The 20,652-nt window shown below is 41.5% G+C and overlaps 2 protein-coding genes across 6 annotated transcripts in view; both read right to left on the bottom strand.

Annotated features, from left to right (window-relative positions):
• ece2b (endothelin converting enzyme 2b) overlaps positions 1-20,652 on the bottom strand; it is an 81,434-nt gene that overhangs the window by 48,220 nt on the left and 12,562 nt on the right. Inside the window, exon 1 of one of the 5 annotated variants that reach the window (XM_007236754.4) lies at positions 17,543-18,612. The exons of 2 other annotated variants lie outside the window; for them this stretch is intronic. In XM_007236754.4, the coding sequence (XP_007236816.2) occupies positions 17,543-17,569 (27 nt within the window). In that variant the 5' untranslated portion in view covers positions 17,570-18,612. Of the gene's footprint in view, positions 1-2,265; positions 2,425-17,542; positions 18,613-20,652 lie in introns of those variants that run through there. 2 more of the 5 variants (XM_007236755.4, XM_007236752.4) reach the window with 2 other exon arrangements.
• LOC125782637 (E3 SUMO-protein ligase ZBED1-like) lies at positions 11,409-14,525 on the bottom strand. Its single transcript, XM_049467331.1, has 2 exons — positions 12,727-14,525; positions 11,409-12,604 (listed from the first exon to the last, which is right to left on the bottom strand). The coding sequence occupies exons 1-2, from the start codon at positions 13,966-13,968 to the stop codon at positions 12,068-12,070; spliced, it is 1,779 nt and encodes a 592-aa protein (XP_049323288.1). The 5' UTR covers positions 13,969-14,525; the 3' UTR covers positions 11,409-12,067.

The following is a 20,652-nucleotide window of genomic DNA, read 5'->3' as shown; positions in this document are numbered from 1 at the left end:
TCGCTCTCTCAAGAGAAAGCTTGCGCGACTCAATAATCAGTTCCTGTTTTGTAAATATTTCAGCCGAAAGATATTCTCTGAAACTCCCACTCACATTCGCTGAATTACCTCGTCAAAGGTCAAAAAAGCAGCAGACCAAAGCCTTCGCATTAGCAGCCCTCTTGTGTCTCCCATCTACTCCTCTCTCTGACCTTCTCACTCACTCATTCTCTCACTTACAGACCACCCTTCAGCTACTGCATTCTGCATTATCATCACAACGTTGCTGTTTGAGAAAATAACCAATTTCCAAAAAAATATTTATGCAAAATTACACCCAATTTCACCCCAAATGTTAGTCCATCCATCAGAACACGAATAAAGTATTTAATTAGGCTTTTTTTTTGTTTTGCACTAGAGTTATGATTCTAAGTCAAGCTATAAGTTATTTTGGCACTATCTACATCTATATAGCTATATAGTTAATACGATTATTCACCAAACTAAGGGGTAACCAAAAAAAACAACATTTATTTTATGATATTAAATGAAGTGAATCTTCATGATCAAGTCTGGACAGCCGGGGAATGGCGATAAGGTAATTTTGTGCTGTATAGTAACCGTATTATTGGAGATACGACAAAAAAAGTTATTTCAAAAATACGTTTCTGCAATAAAATGTATAATATTACATTTTATTTGCCAATATTATTGCATAATGTATGATATAATATGATATAGCTCACCCCTAATTTCAGCAGATTGTAAAAGAAGTAAATGATTCAACATGTCATGATACTAATAATGCACTCCATATGTCCAGGATTAAAGTAAAATAAATGATGCAATCTGTCTAGAAGATATTTATTGGGAAATAAGAAAAGTTTGAATGTTCTTTCTGCAAAAAAGTTGGTCTTGAAGGTGGTCTAAAATAATATCACGATATTTCAATATATTATCATTATTATTGTGTATAATACGATGTGGCACACCCCTACTTGACACACATTTTATTATTTGTATTTTATTTGTATTATTTTCTACATTAAAGGTAAGGTTGCACGATATGGGCAACAAAAAGTGAGAGGTGCGATAATGCTCTCTGATATTCTGATATTGGTGTGGAGCCCAAAAATGTAATATTTTACCCAGGCTAAGAAGTATTTTGGTGTGTGTGAGGGTTCACTGTTAATCTCTACCTCGCTCTACCTCCAGTCTCCAGTTATGTCATGTGAGTACAGCCTGCAATTGTCGTTGTAGTAAACTGTAGCAGATGCAGTTTTACAAGCCTATTTACAACTTTGTTATTTTACCTTAGAATAAAACACATTTTTTTTCTTTCTTTTTTATTTATGTATTTTCTTCAGCTCACTGTAGCCTCACAGCTGTCTGTTCTGGGTCTTCTTGATGTCCACTTGATGTCGATTTCAGCTTAGTACCTGGCTAGTTCCATTGGTCTCGTTACTTCTCTTTGCAGCAATGGCACAATGTCTTCTGCAGTTGATTTAATAATACTTATTTTATTGTGCATTCTCCCACCTCATTCTAAACTCCTTGAATCATCCAAAACTATTGGATGAGGTACCACAATTCCAGAGAACATGCTCTCCCAGTTATACTTCCGAATATGGACTCAGGAGATCTTTAAAAGCTGCTGTTTCTGGCGGCCGGGCCAATAGCCTTTTGGAGCAGACTTATGATAGGCTTTAGTAAGTGTGAATAGAGATGAGAAGACATGATTATTCTGTCCTAGACACACACACACACTCACACACACACACACAGACACGACTCTCTCACAGTGCCTGACCTCATGGTCTCAGAATGAAAAGAGCAGAGCTCATGCAGAAGTGACCTAATGCTAGCATAAGTAGCTGCAGAGTTGATTTACAGTCACAGCCAGACTCTGGGACTGAGTGCCCTCCCAGCACTCTCTCTATTTTTACGAGTTCATGTATTAGTAAGTGTGCGTGTTTCTATGCCTGTTTGTTAACCGAGAGGGAGAGAGGGAGAGAGAGAGAGAGAGAGAGAGAGACGAAGGCTAAGACGAGCAGAGATATATTTGGCTCCATAACTGCTTGCTTGAAGGGCGGACTACAGCACGTTGTCAAGTATGCACAGAAAATCAACAGCTGAAACCTCCTCCTCCTCCTCCTCCTCTCAGAAGCTGTGTACCAACCCATGAAAAAGATGCACATCAGCACGACTGCTGCCAACCTTTCCCACTCAGGACATCAAGCTATCTCTGGAAACTCATTAGAAGTCAGGAAAAAAAGCAGCAGGTACCTGAACTGGGCTGTATCTCTGGTGAAACTCCAGGGTTGCATCTGCTGCATCTTCAGACTTTTTCTCAGAATTTGTGGTAAGATTCAATTCAGACATGGTTCATCTGATCTCAGCTCAGTTTCCTCAGCCACTCACTGACCTCCTTCCATCCCTGTATCTCTTTAAACTATGGACACACTGTGGAGTGTGTTTTAGATAGGTGGAGCCAGGCATTAGCTCCACCCATTGCTCTCTGTTGCACTCACACATACACAAACTAAGATACACACATACACACACCATCACTACTACCACTAACAGCGAAAACAGTACATGCACTGTAGAAACGGGTCGGATGTACTGGATTAAATATTAGTAAATGAATGAAATAAATGAACTCTTCTTATGTGAAGTGATTCAATTAAAAGAGCAAATTTTAATTTTTGTGGATTAAAAAAGAAGACAATTTAAATACACAACATGATTATAAAAATTGTCTGTTCTGTTCCACTTAAACTAAATCAAAGACCTTGACATCTTTTGTGCATCATAATGTTTTGGCTCATGGCATCTCTAATGCATGATAGGTTTTTTTAAAGAACTGAAGCTAATTTTTAGATTATAAAAGATTTATTTTTGTTTCATTGCTCAAGAATAGAGACGGAACTGGAGAATTAAGAATAGATAAGTAACATTTATTTATTATTGCAATGTTAGATTCTAAAGACAGGATGGTCCAGAAGGGTTATAGAATTTTTAAACGTCTCTATTTCCACATGGCGAGGATCTTGACCATCTTCATGGTTTTCAAGTACAAGGACATGATACAATACTAGTTCCTGTCCCATCCATGATATTTGTGGCATTGTCAGTGTAAATTCAAAGCAATAATGTACACGTACACACACATGCACATTGATTAGCCAAAACATTATGCATGATATGCTGCTGTTGGTCATCCATGTGTTAATCAGAGTGTAAAACAGATCACTCTGCAAGACCTCTGAAGGTGTTTTGTGGTATTTGGCACCAAGATGTTAGCAGCAGATCCCTTAAGTCCTATAAAGCCCTGAGGAGCCGCCATGGATCAGACGTCTTGTTCCAGAAAGTTCCCACAGGTTAACACCTCCACACACTGCTCCAAGGCTGTTTTAGGTCCCTAAGCGCTGAACAGAGGTAAAGACAATGACATGGACACTCTGTCTGGTCTGGGATTTCATAGAACCACAATGTGTTGTGACATATTCCTCCCATAACCATCCCAAAACACTGATGTGGTTTGCAATACAGTAGCCCTTCTGTTCAGGAGCACTGATCAGCTTTGGACGCTCAATATCTTGTTGCTGATTGTGGTTTGTCTTTCTGTATTGACTACGGTCAATAAGTATCTATCACTGCTGACCAGGGGTCGTCCACAAGCCTTCCTTTTCAGAGAAGCTCTAACCAGGTCATCTTCACTCTTGCCAATATTGCTCTGGTCTTCACATCTGACCATTTCTCCCACATCCTATGAAAACTGACATTTCTGTTCTGCTAAATCAAACGAAATCAAACAAGGCCTTCACATCTTATGTGCACCATAATGTTGTGGCTCATCTGTATTTGTATATGTATGATACTGATGCTGGAAAGAAATAACCTTTATCTTCCAAATGCCAACATCAGGAAAAGTAATTTTAAGCTTTACTTCTTGTCTATTTGTCCCTGCTGGAGAATCCAGCTCATGAGCAGCTTCTCAGATGGTCTTAGCTGTTCTTTGACTGTCAAGGTCAAGGTGGTTGAAAATCTGATCATCTAGGAGAAAGCTATCCCTGTTAAGCTAGCTGGTTAAATAGCTCTTGACCATACAGTGCATGTCTTGCTAGTCATGTAGGTCAACCAACTAGGTCTTGTTGCTCAGAATTGTCATTCTAGATAACCAACTTGGTGATTGATGCTGGTTATAGTGGTTGACCAGTTTATTGATGCTGGTCAACCAGCTTGGTGATGCCGGTCAATCTGCTTGGTGATGATGGTCATAGTGGCCAACTAGCTTGGTCAAGCTTTGTCAAATTAGCGGTCTAAATTGGTCGGGTTAATCATGTTTGTTAGACCAGCTAAACCATCAAACTCAATCAATATTGTGGTCATCCAGCTTAACTGGCTTGACCAGAACTGATTTCATATCGGAATAAAACAACAGACTGCAAACACACAGTATACTGTGCCCCCTTTACAGACTACACACACACAGTGAGATCTGCAAGCTGCTGCTGAAAAGAGCAGAGGTGTCCTGTAGCGCACTCTTGCTCACTCTCTTCTCTCGTCTGCTTTCACTGAGCGGGCTCCCAGTGGTTGCCACAGCAACAAAAGAGCACCCCTAACACCCCCCCCTCCTCGCCATCCCAGTCACGTGAGCCGGGCTGTCGCAAATTAAAGCAATGTGTTTTGCGTCTTTTCACAGGCTGCCTGATGGACGAGAGGCTGGACTAACAGCTGTTGACAGACCTATGAGGGTGGGAGGGTGGGGGGGTGGGGTTGGGGGTGGGGGGGTGATGACTGCGGGAAGGTTCCACGGGGTCACCAGTGCGGCAACAATTGGGAGAAAGCATGCACCCCCATTACGGGAAAGGGGCAACCGCAAGACTTACAACTGCGTCAGAGAAGCATAAACAATAAACAGACGGAGAGAACTGGAGGACTGCGAGCGATCCTGAGTTAATAACAGTGAGAGAGTGAGAGAGAGAGAGACGGAGACGGAGAGTGAACACTTCCCAGCACATGTGGGTCTGTAATGAGCCGCAATTATAATTCATAAAGGCCCATTTGAGGCTTTGACGTCAATGAGCACACGTCAGCAGGGGCTGGGAGAAACGAGAAGGAACAGCAAAGGCCCTTCAAGATCCGCCGAAGCACATTTAGAGCCATGGATGGATCATTTCGAAATTCGCTGCTTGCGGATCAAAGAGAGGAATTACTTCAAGCGCAAAGCCCACCCCCCACCCAATACACTCACAGGAATTTTTAAAGTGTGTTTCTGCTGCAAGTCCAGGTAACAGCACCATTTATTTGCTGAGGAAGGATATGTATAAGCCCTGCAAGAAAAGGAGAAAAATCTATTCAAACCAACCTGGAACAATGTGAAAAGTATTTGCCCCTAAACCTAATAACTGCAATCAAGCGTTTGTGATAACTGGCAATGAGTCTTTCACATCTCTGTGGAGGAATTTTGTCCTTCCTCTTTGCAGAATTGTTTAAGGGTTTTCAAGCATGATCGGCCTGTTTAAGGTCATGCCCCAGCATCTCAGAGTTTGACATGGCCATGCCAAACACATAATACATTTTTTTTAGCCATTAACAAGTGGACTACCTGGCGTGCTTTAGATCATTGTCCTGCTGCAAAACCCAAGTCGTTTCAGCTTCAGGTCACAAACTAATAGCCTGACATTCTCTTTTTTTGGTAGACTTTTTCTGGTAGAGAGCAAAATTCAGGGTTCCATCAATGACAGCAAGCTGTCCAGGTCCTGAAGCAGCCAAGCAGCCACAGACCATTATGCTACCACCACCATGTTATGTATGCCACCCAAAATGTTCCACTTTTGTCTCACCAGTCCACAAGTAAGAGAAAACAATGTTACAACTAAGGGATATGGGATATTTTACTGAGGAAAACTTTAAGGCTCTAGTGCCCTACTGGCAGCTTTAATAGGGCATTCTGCAGAACATTTACCCACAGATGTTGCAGCTGGGCCTGTGGATCCTGCACACGCCAAAGCTGGTGTCCTAGCTCATTCCACAAATGCTTGATTGGCAATAAATGCTGGCAAACAGGCAGGCCAATGAACACTCGTGGGAAGACCTGGCTGTTAGAGGCAACAAATGTGGCCACAAGATGTTCTGCATATATTGCTGTTAGTGCTGTAAGTGTCTCTTAAATGTACATATCACTACTAGGGATGACTAAGTGTAGTATATGATGGCTCCCCAGATCATCACGGCAGCAGTTAAGGCAGTGTGTCTCTTCACAACTTAAGAAAGATTGAAACGCCTACCAAAAGCCCTTCATACTCAAACCCAACCAGACATCATCTGATTTGATCCCAAACAAAACCTGCAATTATTGCTAGACCTTTTGAGGCAAGACACCACTTCTAATGAATGAATTCAGCTACTTTAAGTTGCACCTATTGCTGAAACCAATGTGCAAATGCACACACAGCTTGTCTAATCACTGCAGAGAAGTACCTGTAATAGTATAGGACTCTCTGAAGCAGATGAACACAAATCTCTATTGACACTGTATTTCATACAGGGGTTTAAGGCCTTTGAAAATTAAGCTGTGGACCAGTAGAACTGTATTCTCTGGAATTATGATGTTCCATCCAGTATGTTTGGGATAAGCTGGGGAGTAGGGAATGAGGTGGGTGGGTGATTACTCAACATCCTGACCTCATTAATGCTCTTGTCGCTAAATTAAATGCAATCAAATCCTTGCAGCAATGCTACTTTCATGTAAAGTAGAGAAGGATACTCCAACAAAAGCAAGATAAACTCTCTTTAAAATAGTGGTTTCACAATGATCAAGTGTTCCATTACTTTTGTACATGCAGTGTTTGTGGTATGAGTACACAATTTAATACAATTAAAATTACACAATGTCTGCATTTCTAGTAATATACAATAATGCATTTTAGTATGACCTATTTGATTTAAAAATACAGACAATATTTATATTATTTATATTTTTAGTGCTACTTTATGTAGAGTGTGTATAGTGTATAAAGTGGTTTCTAAAGAGACAGATTGAAGAAGGATATTGAAAGAGAGTGGAACAGCCTTGCCTTTCAAGGGGAAGGGAGAGGTTTTCCCAAGTTCCAGGAGTGGTACGGAACTTTCTCTGCGCAGAGTGCAATTGTTTGAAGTGGTTTCCTGAGAAGTGTTTTTAAAAGGAAGCCGTATGGTAGGGGCAGACTGGCATAGCCCAACCTCTGCCCCCGAGTAAATAAATACCCTGAACTCCAGCTCCCCCCAAAAACACCTATGCAGCCCTACAGCCTCCGCACACACAGATAAGCCTTCATAGGATTAAAGAAAAAAAAAAGCAACCAGTGCAAAAAATGCTGCCCCAAAGTTGGCTTTTAGACTGCAGGCACAGGATCACTAGAATACTGAACAATATAAGGAGACAATTAGGAGACAGTGAGGATGACAGAGAATGAGAAAGAACCTGAAAAAGTGTGCTTTGATTTGAAATATATTCTACTAGCAAATTTGTATCACAGTATCAAAGAAAGCCGCCATACAGGGTAATAAGATTTGTAGCATCTTGTTACGACATAAGGGACAACCTGTGAGACGAACATGTCAATTAATAATTCATGAAATGCTTCCACAAGCTGTAAAACATTCAATTAATCAATAGTTTACCTAATGTAAACATATTTGTCGTTTCAAAATGTAACAATGAATGAATGAATTTTCTATACTGAGTAAAATTACATTGGGAACTAAACTTAAGTTCTGAGAATGATGTTCCGAATAAACAATTAAACATAACATACTAAAAAGTTAATAAAAGGCAGTTAGCTAAAGGTTACTAAAAACTTTAAGGTTAACCACAACTGGTTTGATAATTATTGCTGGTGTTTTATGCCAAATCCAAACAAGTAACATTCCACTTTTCATGTTCCTGGGTATTATTAATAGCATTGTTCCAGGTAAGCATGGTTAGTGTTAGCAGATACCTGCATTTCACAGTATTTTGCACATCCAGACAGATAGAAACTTGAAAGTATTGCCAGTAAAAATTATATAGTAGGACATAAATAGATAAAAGTGCTAGTAAACTGTAGAATACTGCTGCATTTAGTACTGTTGATGCATAATGTTACCACTGGTTAAAGCTCTCCCACCTTTTAAAGTGAGAAATGCAACTTGTGGGGTGTTCAACTTGGAATTTCTACTTGGAATCAGAGTGAAAATGGAATACAGCATTAGAGCACTTTGTTTTGTCTAGGTAATCAGCAGAGAAGAGCTGAAGCAACTTATTAAAAACTTAATAATCTCTATTAATCCTATATTTTATACTATACTATATTATTCAAGCATTACTAGTACTAAAACCAACAAAAACAAGTCATGTTTCTAGATATACTAGGCTAAAATATGAATGGGAGTTAAATTTTTTCAGTTGTTTCAGGGAAATACTATGCTTAACTAGGCTAGGAGCAGCGTAGGAGCACAAAGCTAACTTTTAAACCTTTAAACCTGTTTTTCAGCTAAAACATATCCTTACTTGGTATTTTTCAAGAATAGCCAGGTAATGTGAACTTTTTAAAAACGTTTTAATGAAGTATAGCTTGTTAACATATATGCCAATCCTGTCAGAGTTTAGTCAATTTAATAACCTAGGAGCAAATTAAGTAATTCTGTGAGCAATTTCTTAAAGTTTTTGAGTTTTTCAAAACTAAAGCTACTATAAACTTTGCAAATATGGTTACTATTTCCTTAATTTATTTAAATCCCTTCTGGCATAAATATAATTTGTCCATCTCAATAAAATGCTGCTGAACTGCCCATAGCCTCAGTCCCTCCAGTGAAGGTGCTTAGACGCTGCGACGCCAGGAGTCATGGGCGAAGTCCAAGTACAAAATAATCACACACACACGCACACACATACATCTCTGCACCTTCTCAAGTGGACATTCACTAAAAGTTCCCTCAAAGGGCTCGCATAATTCTCCTTTACTTCCTAAGTACACTTCCAAACACATAAGCCCTGCACACACTCCAGAGAGGAAATGAGCAGCTCTTTACAGCCAGCTTCTCATCACTGCCTGCTAAACAGCCTTGGTTTTACAGAGCTCCAACTTTTCCCACACACACACACACACACACACACACATAGTGCCATCTTGAAAGGATGTACCAGAAGTTATGACCTTCCCTCATCTTTAGATAATGGGAGTGGAAGTTCCTCTATTGTACAGGCGACCTCTCTCTCCCTGCCTCTTTCCCTCCCTCCCTTTCTCTTACGTTCATCCATCTGCTCTAGTGGGCCAACAGCAGGCTGGGAAATATCTCCGAAATTGGCTGACAACATGGGTGCTTAATTAGGCCAAAGCTTCTGAACAGACCTACATCACTGCCTGATTGTGAGAGCTGAGATGAGCACTCTCACTTTGTCTACTTGCGAGTTAAGCTCGCAAGTATGCTTAACTTAAGCTTATGCAGCATGATATCAGAAGCACTTATGTACATGTACTCCACCCACAATGTCTACGAACGTTGTGAACTTTACCCTACACTACTTACTTCCCTAATTATCTACCTCACTATCACTGACCTACCTAACAAACTACATTACATACCTAATTACCTACCTTCCTTTCTATCTACCTTTTCATCTACCTACCTCCCCAGGAACCTACATACGTTCCCACCTCACTATCTAACTCATCATCTCCTACCTACCTCACTACCTACCAAACAGCCTTACATACTTACCTACCATACAATCTACCTCACCATCGACTCACCTATCTACCTAACAATCTAAATACCAACCCACCTTATTATCCCTTACCATCTGTGACGAGACACTAATATCACGAGACGAGACGAGACGAGACACGATACTGGGTTCAAGAGAACGAGACGAGATTTAAAAAGAAAATTTTAAAGAAAATTTTAAATATAAAATGGCTTGAAAACTAGAGTTTTATTTGACAAAATCATATTACGCAAACGTAACAGACTGTTTTCTCTCACACATTGATTCTATAAGAAATAGAAATAAAAATAAAACTTTCTAGGCAAACCACAACCAGTCATATTAAACCTATGGTTTGTGTTTTTTCTCCTAAATCTCTTGTAATTTAACTATCCATAACCATAACCAGTCATATTTAGACTATGCTTGAAGTGCAAACAGAGACAGAACATTTTTTTTAAATACAGTACAGAGCTAAGGGATTAGTACAACTGCCTATGAAACAGTCACGTGTGCGATTTACTTACAGTATTTACATATGGTTTGTGTCTTGTTGGTCACTCTGTTACCGTTTATTGTTTCCACTGGAAAAGTAGCAGAAGCATCTTCTATGCAAATGCCTGAATTTTCCTCTTCTGCTGAGAGCTGCTCCTACTGCTCAGCCACCACACTCGCTGCTATCGCTACTGTGTTGCCAGATCCCACTTAAAAAGTCCACACTGCGAGACAGGTTTAAGCTTGACGAGAAATATTGTCACGTTTTAATCTTGCGAGATCTCGTCACATCCCTACTACCTACCTCACTCGCTACATACAAACCTCACTATCATATCTACCTACCTCACTATGTATCGGCCCAACAACCTATATGTACATCGCATAGGTTTTATATTAAACTAGATTTCACCAGAAGTTAATAATCCAGCAGGTCATTAATAATATATTGTAGGGGTGTCACGATCTCGATATTTTATCGAAATCGAATCGAAATGAGGTCACGGTCTCGAGTATCGAAGTCAAAAAGAGGATCGACGATCCCTCCCGCGCGCGCTAGGCAAATAGCGCAGCGCGCTACGCAAATGGCGCGGCACCAACACAGCGCATCCTATTCATTTAAATAGAGATAGGCACTGCATGAGCGCAGTCGGCGGGAGTGTGATCACTGTTTTTATCTGTCCAACGGGGGAGGGGGGACGGGGGTTGGGCGCGCAGGTTTTGTATCTGTATCTAACGGAGGGGTGGGTGCGCGCAGGTGAGAGCGTGTGAACTCGCTGAAATGCGTGTGTCAGTGTGACTTGAGAACACTGACTATAGATCACAGTGAGGTGGATTAAAAATCTTAAACTTATAATTGACTACACCTGTTGCTTTCCATTGAATTAAAAAACATCTTTCTCTCAGATAAAGTAAACACAAGCGTGTTTCTGACTAAAATAAAAGCTTTTCAGGAGAGATATAAGTTATGTGTAAATATTTATAAGACAATACCTGACAAAATCTGTTTTAATGACGTTAATAAACATCACTGTGACAGCGCTAGTCACAGTTTCACCCATAGGCGTAGGAACCGGGGGGGATGGGTGGGACATGTCCCACCCAATATTAGAAACAGTTGGATTTGTCCCCCCCAAAAATGACATCAGTTCGCTCAGATCAGCTGTATTATTAATGAGGAGACAGACCGGACTAGGGATGCAAATTATCGATTAATTCATTAATCATTAGTTGATTGATCTTATCGATCGACTTTCGATTAATTGATAAGCGGCGTTTTTCACCTGAATTTCAGTGTTTCAATAGGGGCTTTAAAAATATCAGCTAAATAGTTAAAACACTGAGTTCAAAAAGTGCATATTATATTATGATAATTATATTGTATTATATTATATTATATATTCCTCAAGTAATTATGCATTAGGAAAAGAAAGCAGACGTTTTTTTTATGGTATAACAAAATACATTCTTTAATTAAAAAAAAAAAGAAATAAATTAAGGACTGGCTCAGTTCTTGCATTTGAAACATTAGACATATTAAAAAAAAAAGAATAGAAGAAATTAAATAGACAGCCAAACAGAATATTATTGAGCCTATAGATTATGAAGAAACTGCATCTAGGCTATTAATTAGGAAATCCTCAACAATCCTCAACTGAATCATTCACAACATTTTCTGCCTTAATTTGTATAGGGTTACAGCAAAATAGAATGAAATGTTCACAGGGTCCCTGGACACAACATAAAACATTACAGGGCCTCAAACCAGAACAAGCAAATAAAGTAATGATCAAATCATGTTACCCTTTCGTGTCTGAAATGTGACAAATGGCTATACAGCTCATATCACAACTGGACCTATATATTTTTGTTCAAGAAAATGAGCATGTTAACGTGGTCAGGGGTAAGGCGTGTGCGCAGTCTATTTACAGTTAGGCCAGCTGCTGAAAATACACGCTCAGATGGGACTGATGTGCCTGGCGTACACAAATACTGTTTTGCTAGTTTTGCCAGCGTCGGAAACCTCCCTTCATTCACTTTCCACCAGCATGTGGGGTTCTGCTCAAGAAGTGCAGGAGGGTCCTTTAAGTACATGTCCACTTCGCTCTCCACGCCACCTTTGTGGGCATTGGAATAGGTTTCACCCAGGAGTAAACTCATAGCAGATGTAGACCCATGTAGCTGAGGCGCTGCTGTCTGGACAGTGTTCACGTCGTCTCCAGCGGCGGCGGCACCTGTTGCTGTGACGCTGTCGCGTTCAGCTGTAGCCAGTTCAAGCAGTTTGGAATGAGCTGACCTCCTGGTAGCTGGAGGTAGAAATCCCAGGTGTTTGTGGCGAGGGTCAAGCATAGTTGCGACCATAGGGGTGGATGAGTCGAGGTTATCTGACTTAATCTGTTGAAAATAGATTCAGGTGTTTGCGTCATTATATATTTTTTATCATTATTATTATTGTTATTATTATTATTATTATTATTATTGAATATAGATAGTTTTAATAATTAATGGATGCATACCTTCATGCGCTCGCCCAGCGAATCTCGCACTCTTTCCTTGAACTCTGCGACTTTTTGGCTGTCTCCGTCTGCAGCGCCGAGGTGATTGTTTATTAGACTGAAGGTGATGGGGTAAGTGTTTGAGATTGACACCTCCGACTCGGCAGACATCACCGTAGTTGCACACTTCAGGGTTCCCAACACGGGTGCCATATCTTCCATTAGCTGCCAGTAGTCGTCTCTCAACTCCAGCGTCCTCGCATCTGCCAGTTTTGTCACGGACCGGTCTGATAACACGGCTGACACGGCCCACCGCTGTTCGACTAGGCGCTGAAACATGTCAAAGACAGAGTTCCACCTGGTTTTACAGGATTGAATGAGGCGATGCGGTGGAAGCGACATTTGCTGTTGCTTTTCTTCCAGGGCTTTGGCTGCGATTGTGCTGTGGTGGAAATGTTTCACCAACCTTCCCGCTGCCACTATTGCTCTGCTTATCCCAGCAGCAGCAAAGCCATCATTGACTGCGAGATTTAGCGTGTGTGCAAAACATGCAACTGATTTCCAGCTGACTCGTGTGGGGTTGTTTGCTTGGACAATGTTTCTAGCGTTGTCGTGAACACACGCTGTAACGCGACTGGAGAGTCCCCAAGTCTCCACAACATCATTGAGCTTGTCAGCTAAATTGTCAGCGGTGTGTCTATCCGACATGTTCGTCGTAACCAGGACTGCAGATTTTAGCTGCCAGTTCTCGTCAGTGTAGTGGCACGTCACGGTAATGTAACTTTCTGTTGTTAGAGCCGTCCAACAATCTGTTGTCAGGGCTACAGCAGTAGTAGTAGCTAGCTTTGTTTTTAGCTCACCCTTCTTTTTTTCGTAGCGAGCTTCGAGGCGGGAGGTTATTGATGGCCTCGAAGGGGTATTGTAGCCTGGCTCTAGGAACGCAATGAGATCCTGAAATCCTGCACCGTCAACTGTGTTGATTGGCATCAAATCTCTCTCGATCATGCTGCATATCCTCTCTGTTATGCCCTCTGCCCTTCTCTCATCACACGCTCGCCTTCCCAGTGTAGCTGTGATTTTAGGTTGACCAGGTGCACTGGTGCCATGCAAGAGAGCTGCATGCACGGTGTTCAAATGATAACTGAGTGAGCTAGTAGAACTGTTGTATTTTAATACCGCATTACACAGAGAACATTTGACTTCTTTGCCTAAATTAACAATGTTGAAATGGTCCCACACCGCACTTCTTTTCGCCCGCTTCATTTTGTTTTCAACCCCAGTCTCTCGCGAGACGTGTTCACCTCTCGTTCTCACGCTCTGTTCAAGTTACTACAGCAGCGCCCTCTAGCGGTTAATCGTGATTAATACATTTTGTTCGAGCAAACTCTTGATCGACAATTAATCTAAAGTCGATTAATCATTTGCATCCCTAGACCGGACCAATCACGGAGCTGGTTCAGGTATTAAGTCCCGCCTCTCAGTACAAACAGCCAATCTGCTTGCTGCGGCGCGCGGAGCAGAGGCAGTTTCCTGTTGGGGAAGCCCCGTCCCCTCGCTGTGAGATTTAGCAGCGGGATCGGGATGCAGCAGCTTCAGCTGATTTTAAAACAGAGATGGATATACGGAGATTTTACTAAAATAAAAAAAGGTAACGATAGGCTAACCACGTAAACTGTGATGATATGTTTATGATAGCTAGTTAAAATACACATCAGCACACAGTTTAAACCCACTGTGATTAATAAACTGCAGCTGTGAGAGTGAGTTAGTTTATCTTTGGAATGAGCTAGATTGGGAGTCAGGCATAAAGAAAAAAAATAAACTATATATGTAATGTTTCCCTGTACCTGATCAGCTAATCACTTTCATTTTCAAACTGTTTATTCATTTAGGATTACAGGACTTAGCTATAATGAACGAAAATTAATTTAGCTAACTAGTTATCTAGAAGCTGGATGTAGAGGATAGCCAGAACTTAGTACAGTACTTTAAGTTGGTAGTTTAAAGCAGTTACTTAACCCCGATCACTGCCCTAAACTAGTGTTTTCCACCTGATCCAGCTGATCAGCTAATAAACAGTCACAGAGTTTACCTGTTAGAATCCTTTAGCCCCCTATGGAGCCTAAATTAATCATGTATATCCACCAGAGAGAGAGCTAGAATATGCAGAACAGTGTTAATATGCAGTAGAATATGTAAGAACTGGGTTGAGAAACACTGCTGTAACGTGACTTCTGTTCATTTGTAGTTCACAGTAAGACCACTTATCCTGACGTTTATAAAACTCTCTATGAAACGTAAAGTTACATTCTTTTACATAAAAGGACACCATCTTAAGAAGAGCTCTCAGTAGAAAAAAAATAAGAGTGCAGGAGAAAATGTAAATATACGACAGAATTGACAATATTATTTTAAATATTAGGTGATAACTGATCATTTTTGTCATATGTATATAATTCAGACATTGCATGCATAATTTTTCTAACAACAGTAACTGTAATGTGGAGTAACATGTTTAGGTTGTAAAATCACCTTATAATAATAATAATTTACTTTTAATTAAAAGTAATTTCCACAAATGTTGTTCTAGGAAACTATTGCGTGGGCTTGGGTTCATATTGGCAAATGTGTCCCCCCCAATATCAAGCCCGCTCCTACGCCCTTGGTTTCACCACATCACTTATCTAACCAGCCTGTACTGATTTCTGCCCCCCAATAATGCTTTCAATAACCTCTAATAGCCTTTAATAGTCTTCAGTAGCCTTTAAAAGACTTACCTGGCGGCCGTGGTGTGTCCACTAAACTCCGTAGTTATAAACATCCTGAGGTTAGCAGCGCGCTAACTGACCTGTTTATAATGTAATCCGAGCAGTGACTCCGTGTCGGCTGTTCTAACGTGCTGCTGTTAGCTGCTTGGGCTGAAAGATGAACTGTAGTGAGCTGTATTATCCGATTAGTGGGGTTAAAACCTTTATTTGTTTACAGAAACAGTTAAAACGGACTGGCTGAGCTCTGTAGCCCGTGGCTGGGCTGTACTGAAGTAGTGACTGAGTGAAGAGAGCGGGGCTTGTGCTGCTGCTGCTAGTGGTTGGATGAAGAACTGCAGCTTCATGTAATGAGCAGTTTCACCAGCCATCCACACACAGCTCTGATAAACTGCTTGTTTTAATAGTGCACACTGTTGCTACCAAAAAAAGTCACTAGATGGCATTACCATATATATCTTAATAAATAATAATAATAATATTTATAATAATAATAATAATAATAAATATATTATTTAAATTTTATGAGGCATAAAATAATAACAAGAAAAAAAACAAGAAAATCGAGAATCGAATCGAATCGAATCGTGACCCTCAAATCGAAAATGAAATCGAATCGAGGATTTAGAGAATCGTGACACCCCTAATATATTGTGAGCATATAAGCTGCCTCCAGTAGTTACATTATAAAACATGAAAACAGTGCCAATTATATATTTACAATTATTAGTTTGATTCACTGCACTCAACTATACAGCTCTGGAAAAAAATAAGAGACCACTTAAAATAATAAGTTTCTTTGGTTTTACCAAATTTAAAAGCCATCAAACCAAGCTGAACTGCTTGATTATTTGCAGCAGTAGTGGCATAGTTGTTTAAAAGCAGCGTGTAAGACTGGTGGAGGAGAACATGGCAAGATGCTTAAGAAATGTGATTAAAAACCAGGGTTATTCCACTAAATATTGATTTTTAAACTCTTAAAACTGTATGAATTTGAACTTGTTTTCTTTGCATTATTTGGGGTCTGAAAGCTCTGCATTTTATTTGGAATTTGTGAGAAATGTTGTCCGTAGTTTATAGAATAAAACAATAATGTTCATTTTACTTAAACATATACCTATAAATAGAGTCAGAGAAACTGATTCAGAAACTGAAGTGGTCTCTTATTTTTTTCAGAGCTGTATATTGAGCAGCCCTATAAAAAACCGAATACCCTTTCTCCTAGAAAAATTTACAATATAGCCTTTTAAAGTAAATAAAAAGTTTAATTAAGTGGGAGCTGCACTTTTTCTCCTAATATTAAAAGAAAACAGAAAGAAGGAAAAGAAAGCAGGAGGACAGCCAGGGAGTATAACAGAGTGTAAAGGCAGAGAGAAAAGTGCTGGCCTGAGCGCTCAGTGGTGACACAAAAAGGAAGTCGGGGTTCAGCAATCTCCTTTTCCTCTTTTCTTCAATTCATGACCTCTCTCCTCGCCCCTACAATCAGACCCACTACATAACTCTCACACACACACACACACACTACTGTACACACACACACACTCAACAACCTTGCTGTTGTTTAAAACTGGGCCGCACATATCTGGAGGTTTTAACTGCTGCAGAAAACATGCAGAGAACATGGGGGTATCCGCAAAGAGTTCCTTTCTCAGTTTGCTATAAAATGCAGCCAAAAGCAAAGCCTTTGGAGAGAGGCAAGGCGCAATGCTATTGGTCCGGTCTTGTGTTGGCCTTGAATTACCCAGCTTTTTTTAAACTTTTAGGAAGACCTCCCTGCTGCAATCCCACCCATGTTCTTTTTTCAGTGCATTGAAACACAGTGTTCTTGATGCTCCTGCTAGAGTCCTAGAGCCTGGGCAACCCACCACGGACCCCAGACACTCTGCAAATGCCTGGTTCTGTAAGAAAAGGGGAGGGGGGATCACTGCAGCTGTCAACTGTAGTGCCACGAACGCCAAACATGCAAACGCAACGCTTCCTCTCCTGAACGACAACATGCAGAGAAAGAAAGAGAGACAGAGAGAGAGAGAGAGAGAGAGAGAGAGAGAGAGAGAGCGGCAGCGGGAACCTACCTTACCCAGTGAGAGATCCCTGCGCATTATAGAGCCGCGAGTCTACACTGCTCACTGCCGCTGAGTATTTCTGCTGGTGGTCAGAGAGAGATGGTAAACATCCAGCCACGGAGAGGAGGGAGTGAGCGAGCGAGCGAGCAGCAAGGGAGGGAGAGGGAGAGAGAGAGAGAGAGAGAGAGAGAGAGAGAGAGGGAGGGAAGGCAGGGGGAAGAGGAAGAATGTAAGAGAGGGTGAGAACAAACAAATAGTATGAGAAGTATAAAGAAGAGAGAGAGACGGACAGAGAAAATCAGAGAGCGAGAATGTGGCTGAACAGGGGCAGTGAGGAAAGGGGGATCATGGGTAAGAACAAGTTAGAGAGAAGGGAGGGGAGAGAGAGAGAGACAGACAGACAGACAGATAAAGACAGAGAGAGGTTACAAGACTGTGAGGATCAGGGGGATCACATTGATCATAGAGTAGAACAAACTAATGAGAATGGAAGGGAGCGAGAGATAAGAAGTGGAAGGGAGACAGAGGGAGAGTGGAGAAACTGCTGTGAAATTTGACAGAGGAAAAGTACAAGCAGGACATCTCGATCCAAGAAGAGGAGGGAAAGAGAGAGAGAAAGAGAGGGGGGATAGGGGACGAGAGAGGTTGACTATTGCTGGCAAGCTCCACTCAGAGAGCATTATGATAATAAAGAACAGAAAGTTCCAAAAGAAGGAGCCGCCCATCTCTCCTTAGCTGCCAAGAGGTATAGAGAACAAGCGTGGTGTATGAGCCTGTGTGTGCGTCTGTGCGTGTGTCCATATACCACCAGTCTCTTTTAAAATGATCTCAGAGAAATCGTTGCGTATTCCACAGCACATAAATACATGCTTCCCGGACAGTAAGCGTCTTTCACAATCACCCTCGGCCTCAACCATTCATAAAGACTCCATTCAGCCGGCCCGCGCCGAGAGCAGTAGCGCCCTGTCGCCAGCAGGGGGCCGTGGCAAACAGACCGCCGCACTGTTGTGGTACAAAGGGCCATTCTGCTCACCGCTGACAGGCCAATGTGTCCTGATGCAGTTAGCCACTCGGATGCACTTCACACGAGCACTCTGTGCCTGTAAACCAACAGGCCCACCAAATAAAAGCCCGCCCAAGCGCGCCTCTTTTGTTATGTAAACATTACATAAGTAACACTGGCCCAATGCAGTGGGGTCAGCTTTACATCTACACTCACTATATCCATACCCCCACACATACACATGCATAAACACACACACGCGCACTGTTGTACTCAGACGAGCACAACAGCTCTGTGTTTACAGCTCTGTGTTAACACTCATCTCATGTGTCAGTACACTGCTCCTTTTTTTCTCCTGATAATGTTTCTGCTTCACTCTGAGAGGGGAGTGCAAGAGAGAGAAAGAGAGAGAGAGAGAGAGAAGGGGACAAAACAGTGCGAGAACTGAACGAAAGGGAGAAAATTGTTATAGAGACCACCCTGACAAGGCAGAGACTTAGTCAGCACAGTCTGACAATAGAGACGACCCTGACATGGTACAAACTCACTCAGCACAGGCTAGCTGTGGAGACCACTGATGCAGCACAAACTCAGTCTGCATAGCCCGGTTATAGAAATAGCCTAAACAGTCTAAAGACCACCCTGACAAAAGGCACAGATTTTCTGAGCACAGTCTGGCATTATATACAAACCTAATGGAATACAGACTCAGCCTGAATAAGCAGACCACCCTGAGAAAGACCATTGTTATTAATTTGATCCAGCTTAATCATAGAGACCACCCTGACAAGGAACAAATTCAGGGAGCGGGCATAAACGCGAGGTAACCGCATGGCCTACACATGGCTGGGCAGGTGCTTGTTAACACAGCCGCTGACAGCCTGTCGAAAGTTGTGCACCTCTGTTTGGCACAATTTTGCGCAGATATTTCCAGTTACAGCTAAAATCCCACTTTTAACCCCAGAAAAAACACTCTTATTTACCTTTTAAATGGCCATTTAAATGCTTGATTAAAGGGCAGATTATTGATTGTTGTTTTGCTGTTTTCCTCGGGTTTTAAGTGCTCGGCTGACTCTAAAATGCTAACTCAGCTCTTGGTTGGTCAGGGTGTCTGACGGAGGACAGCGCATGGGTGGGGGTGAGGCTACACTGTTTAATATCATGATATATAGTTGAAAAAAAAAACATTGCAATGGCATTTGTTTCCCGTATGTACAGACTGGCTATGGAGATCACCCTTATGATGTACAGACTCAGACTGGCACAGCCTGGCTATAGAGATCTCAGTCTCAGTTGGCACAGCCTGGCTATAAAGATCACCCTGACGAAGTACTCAGGTGTTGTCTATATTTAGAGACCACCTTAATGATGTACAGACTCAGTCAGCGCTGCCTGGCAATAAAGACCACCCTGATGAGGTACAGACTCAGCCAGCATTGCCTGCCTATAGACCTTAGTCTCAGTTGGCGCAGCCTAGCTATAGAGACCACCCTGACAAAGTACTTTGGACTCTGGAAGAAGAGCAAATTTAGATAGAGAGAAAATTCTGACATTAAAATATATTTAATTCAGAAAGAGAGAGGGAGAAGATCAGAGAAGGGTGCACAGACCCAAGAGAAAGAGGGAGAGAGAAAACAGGGAGTGCGAGAATGAGAGAAACAGAGAGATAGACAGAGAGAGAGACAGAGAGAGAGACATAGAACAGAGACAGGCAGAATGATGTCACTCTTTGAGCACCAAGGTTACCAGGCTCTGCTCACATGGCTAGAGAAAGGAAGGAGGGAGGAACTGATGGAAGAGAGAGGGAAGGAAGGAAGAAAGAGGAGGAAAAAAATATAGCTGAGCGCAGGACAGATGAGTGAGAGTGTCTTTAAAGGCAAAATAAAAGCAGATTAAAGCACTGCGGGTGTGTACAGGTTCAGCTGTTTTTCTGCACTGATGATGAGATCATTAGGGAATGATCATCAGGGTGTGATTAGTTTTACCAATTTATTCTCTTTTACATCTCTCTCTCTCTCACTCGCTCTCTTTTTTGCTCTTCTCATAAAAAATATGAACGATGCCATGGAGGATTCTGTGCGTATGAATTATACAAACACATACACACGTCTCTCGT

Source organism: Astyanax mexicanus, chromosome 18, assembly GCF_023375975.1.
Source record: "Astyanax mexicanus isolate ESR-SI-001 chromosome 18, AstMex3_surface, whole genome shotgun sequence".
Taxonomy (NCBI): domain Eukaryota; kingdom Metazoa; phylum Chordata; class Actinopteri; order Characiformes; family Acestrorhamphidae; genus Astyanax; species Astyanax mexicanus.
The sequence above is the reverse complement of the archived record's forward strand: the minus strand, read 5'-3'. Positions and strand labels throughout refer to the sequence as shown.

Excerpts from the sequence above, each read along its gene's own strand:
- LOC125782637 (XM_049467331.1), bottom strand. The coding sequence starts at position 13,968 with ATGAAGCGGGCGAAAAGAAGTGCGGTGTGGGACCATTTCAACATTGTT. Across the intron at positions 12,605-12,726 it reads CGCTGGGCGAGCGCATGAAG|ATTAAGTCAGATAACCTCGA; the intron begins GTATGCATCCAT and ends TATTTTCAACAG.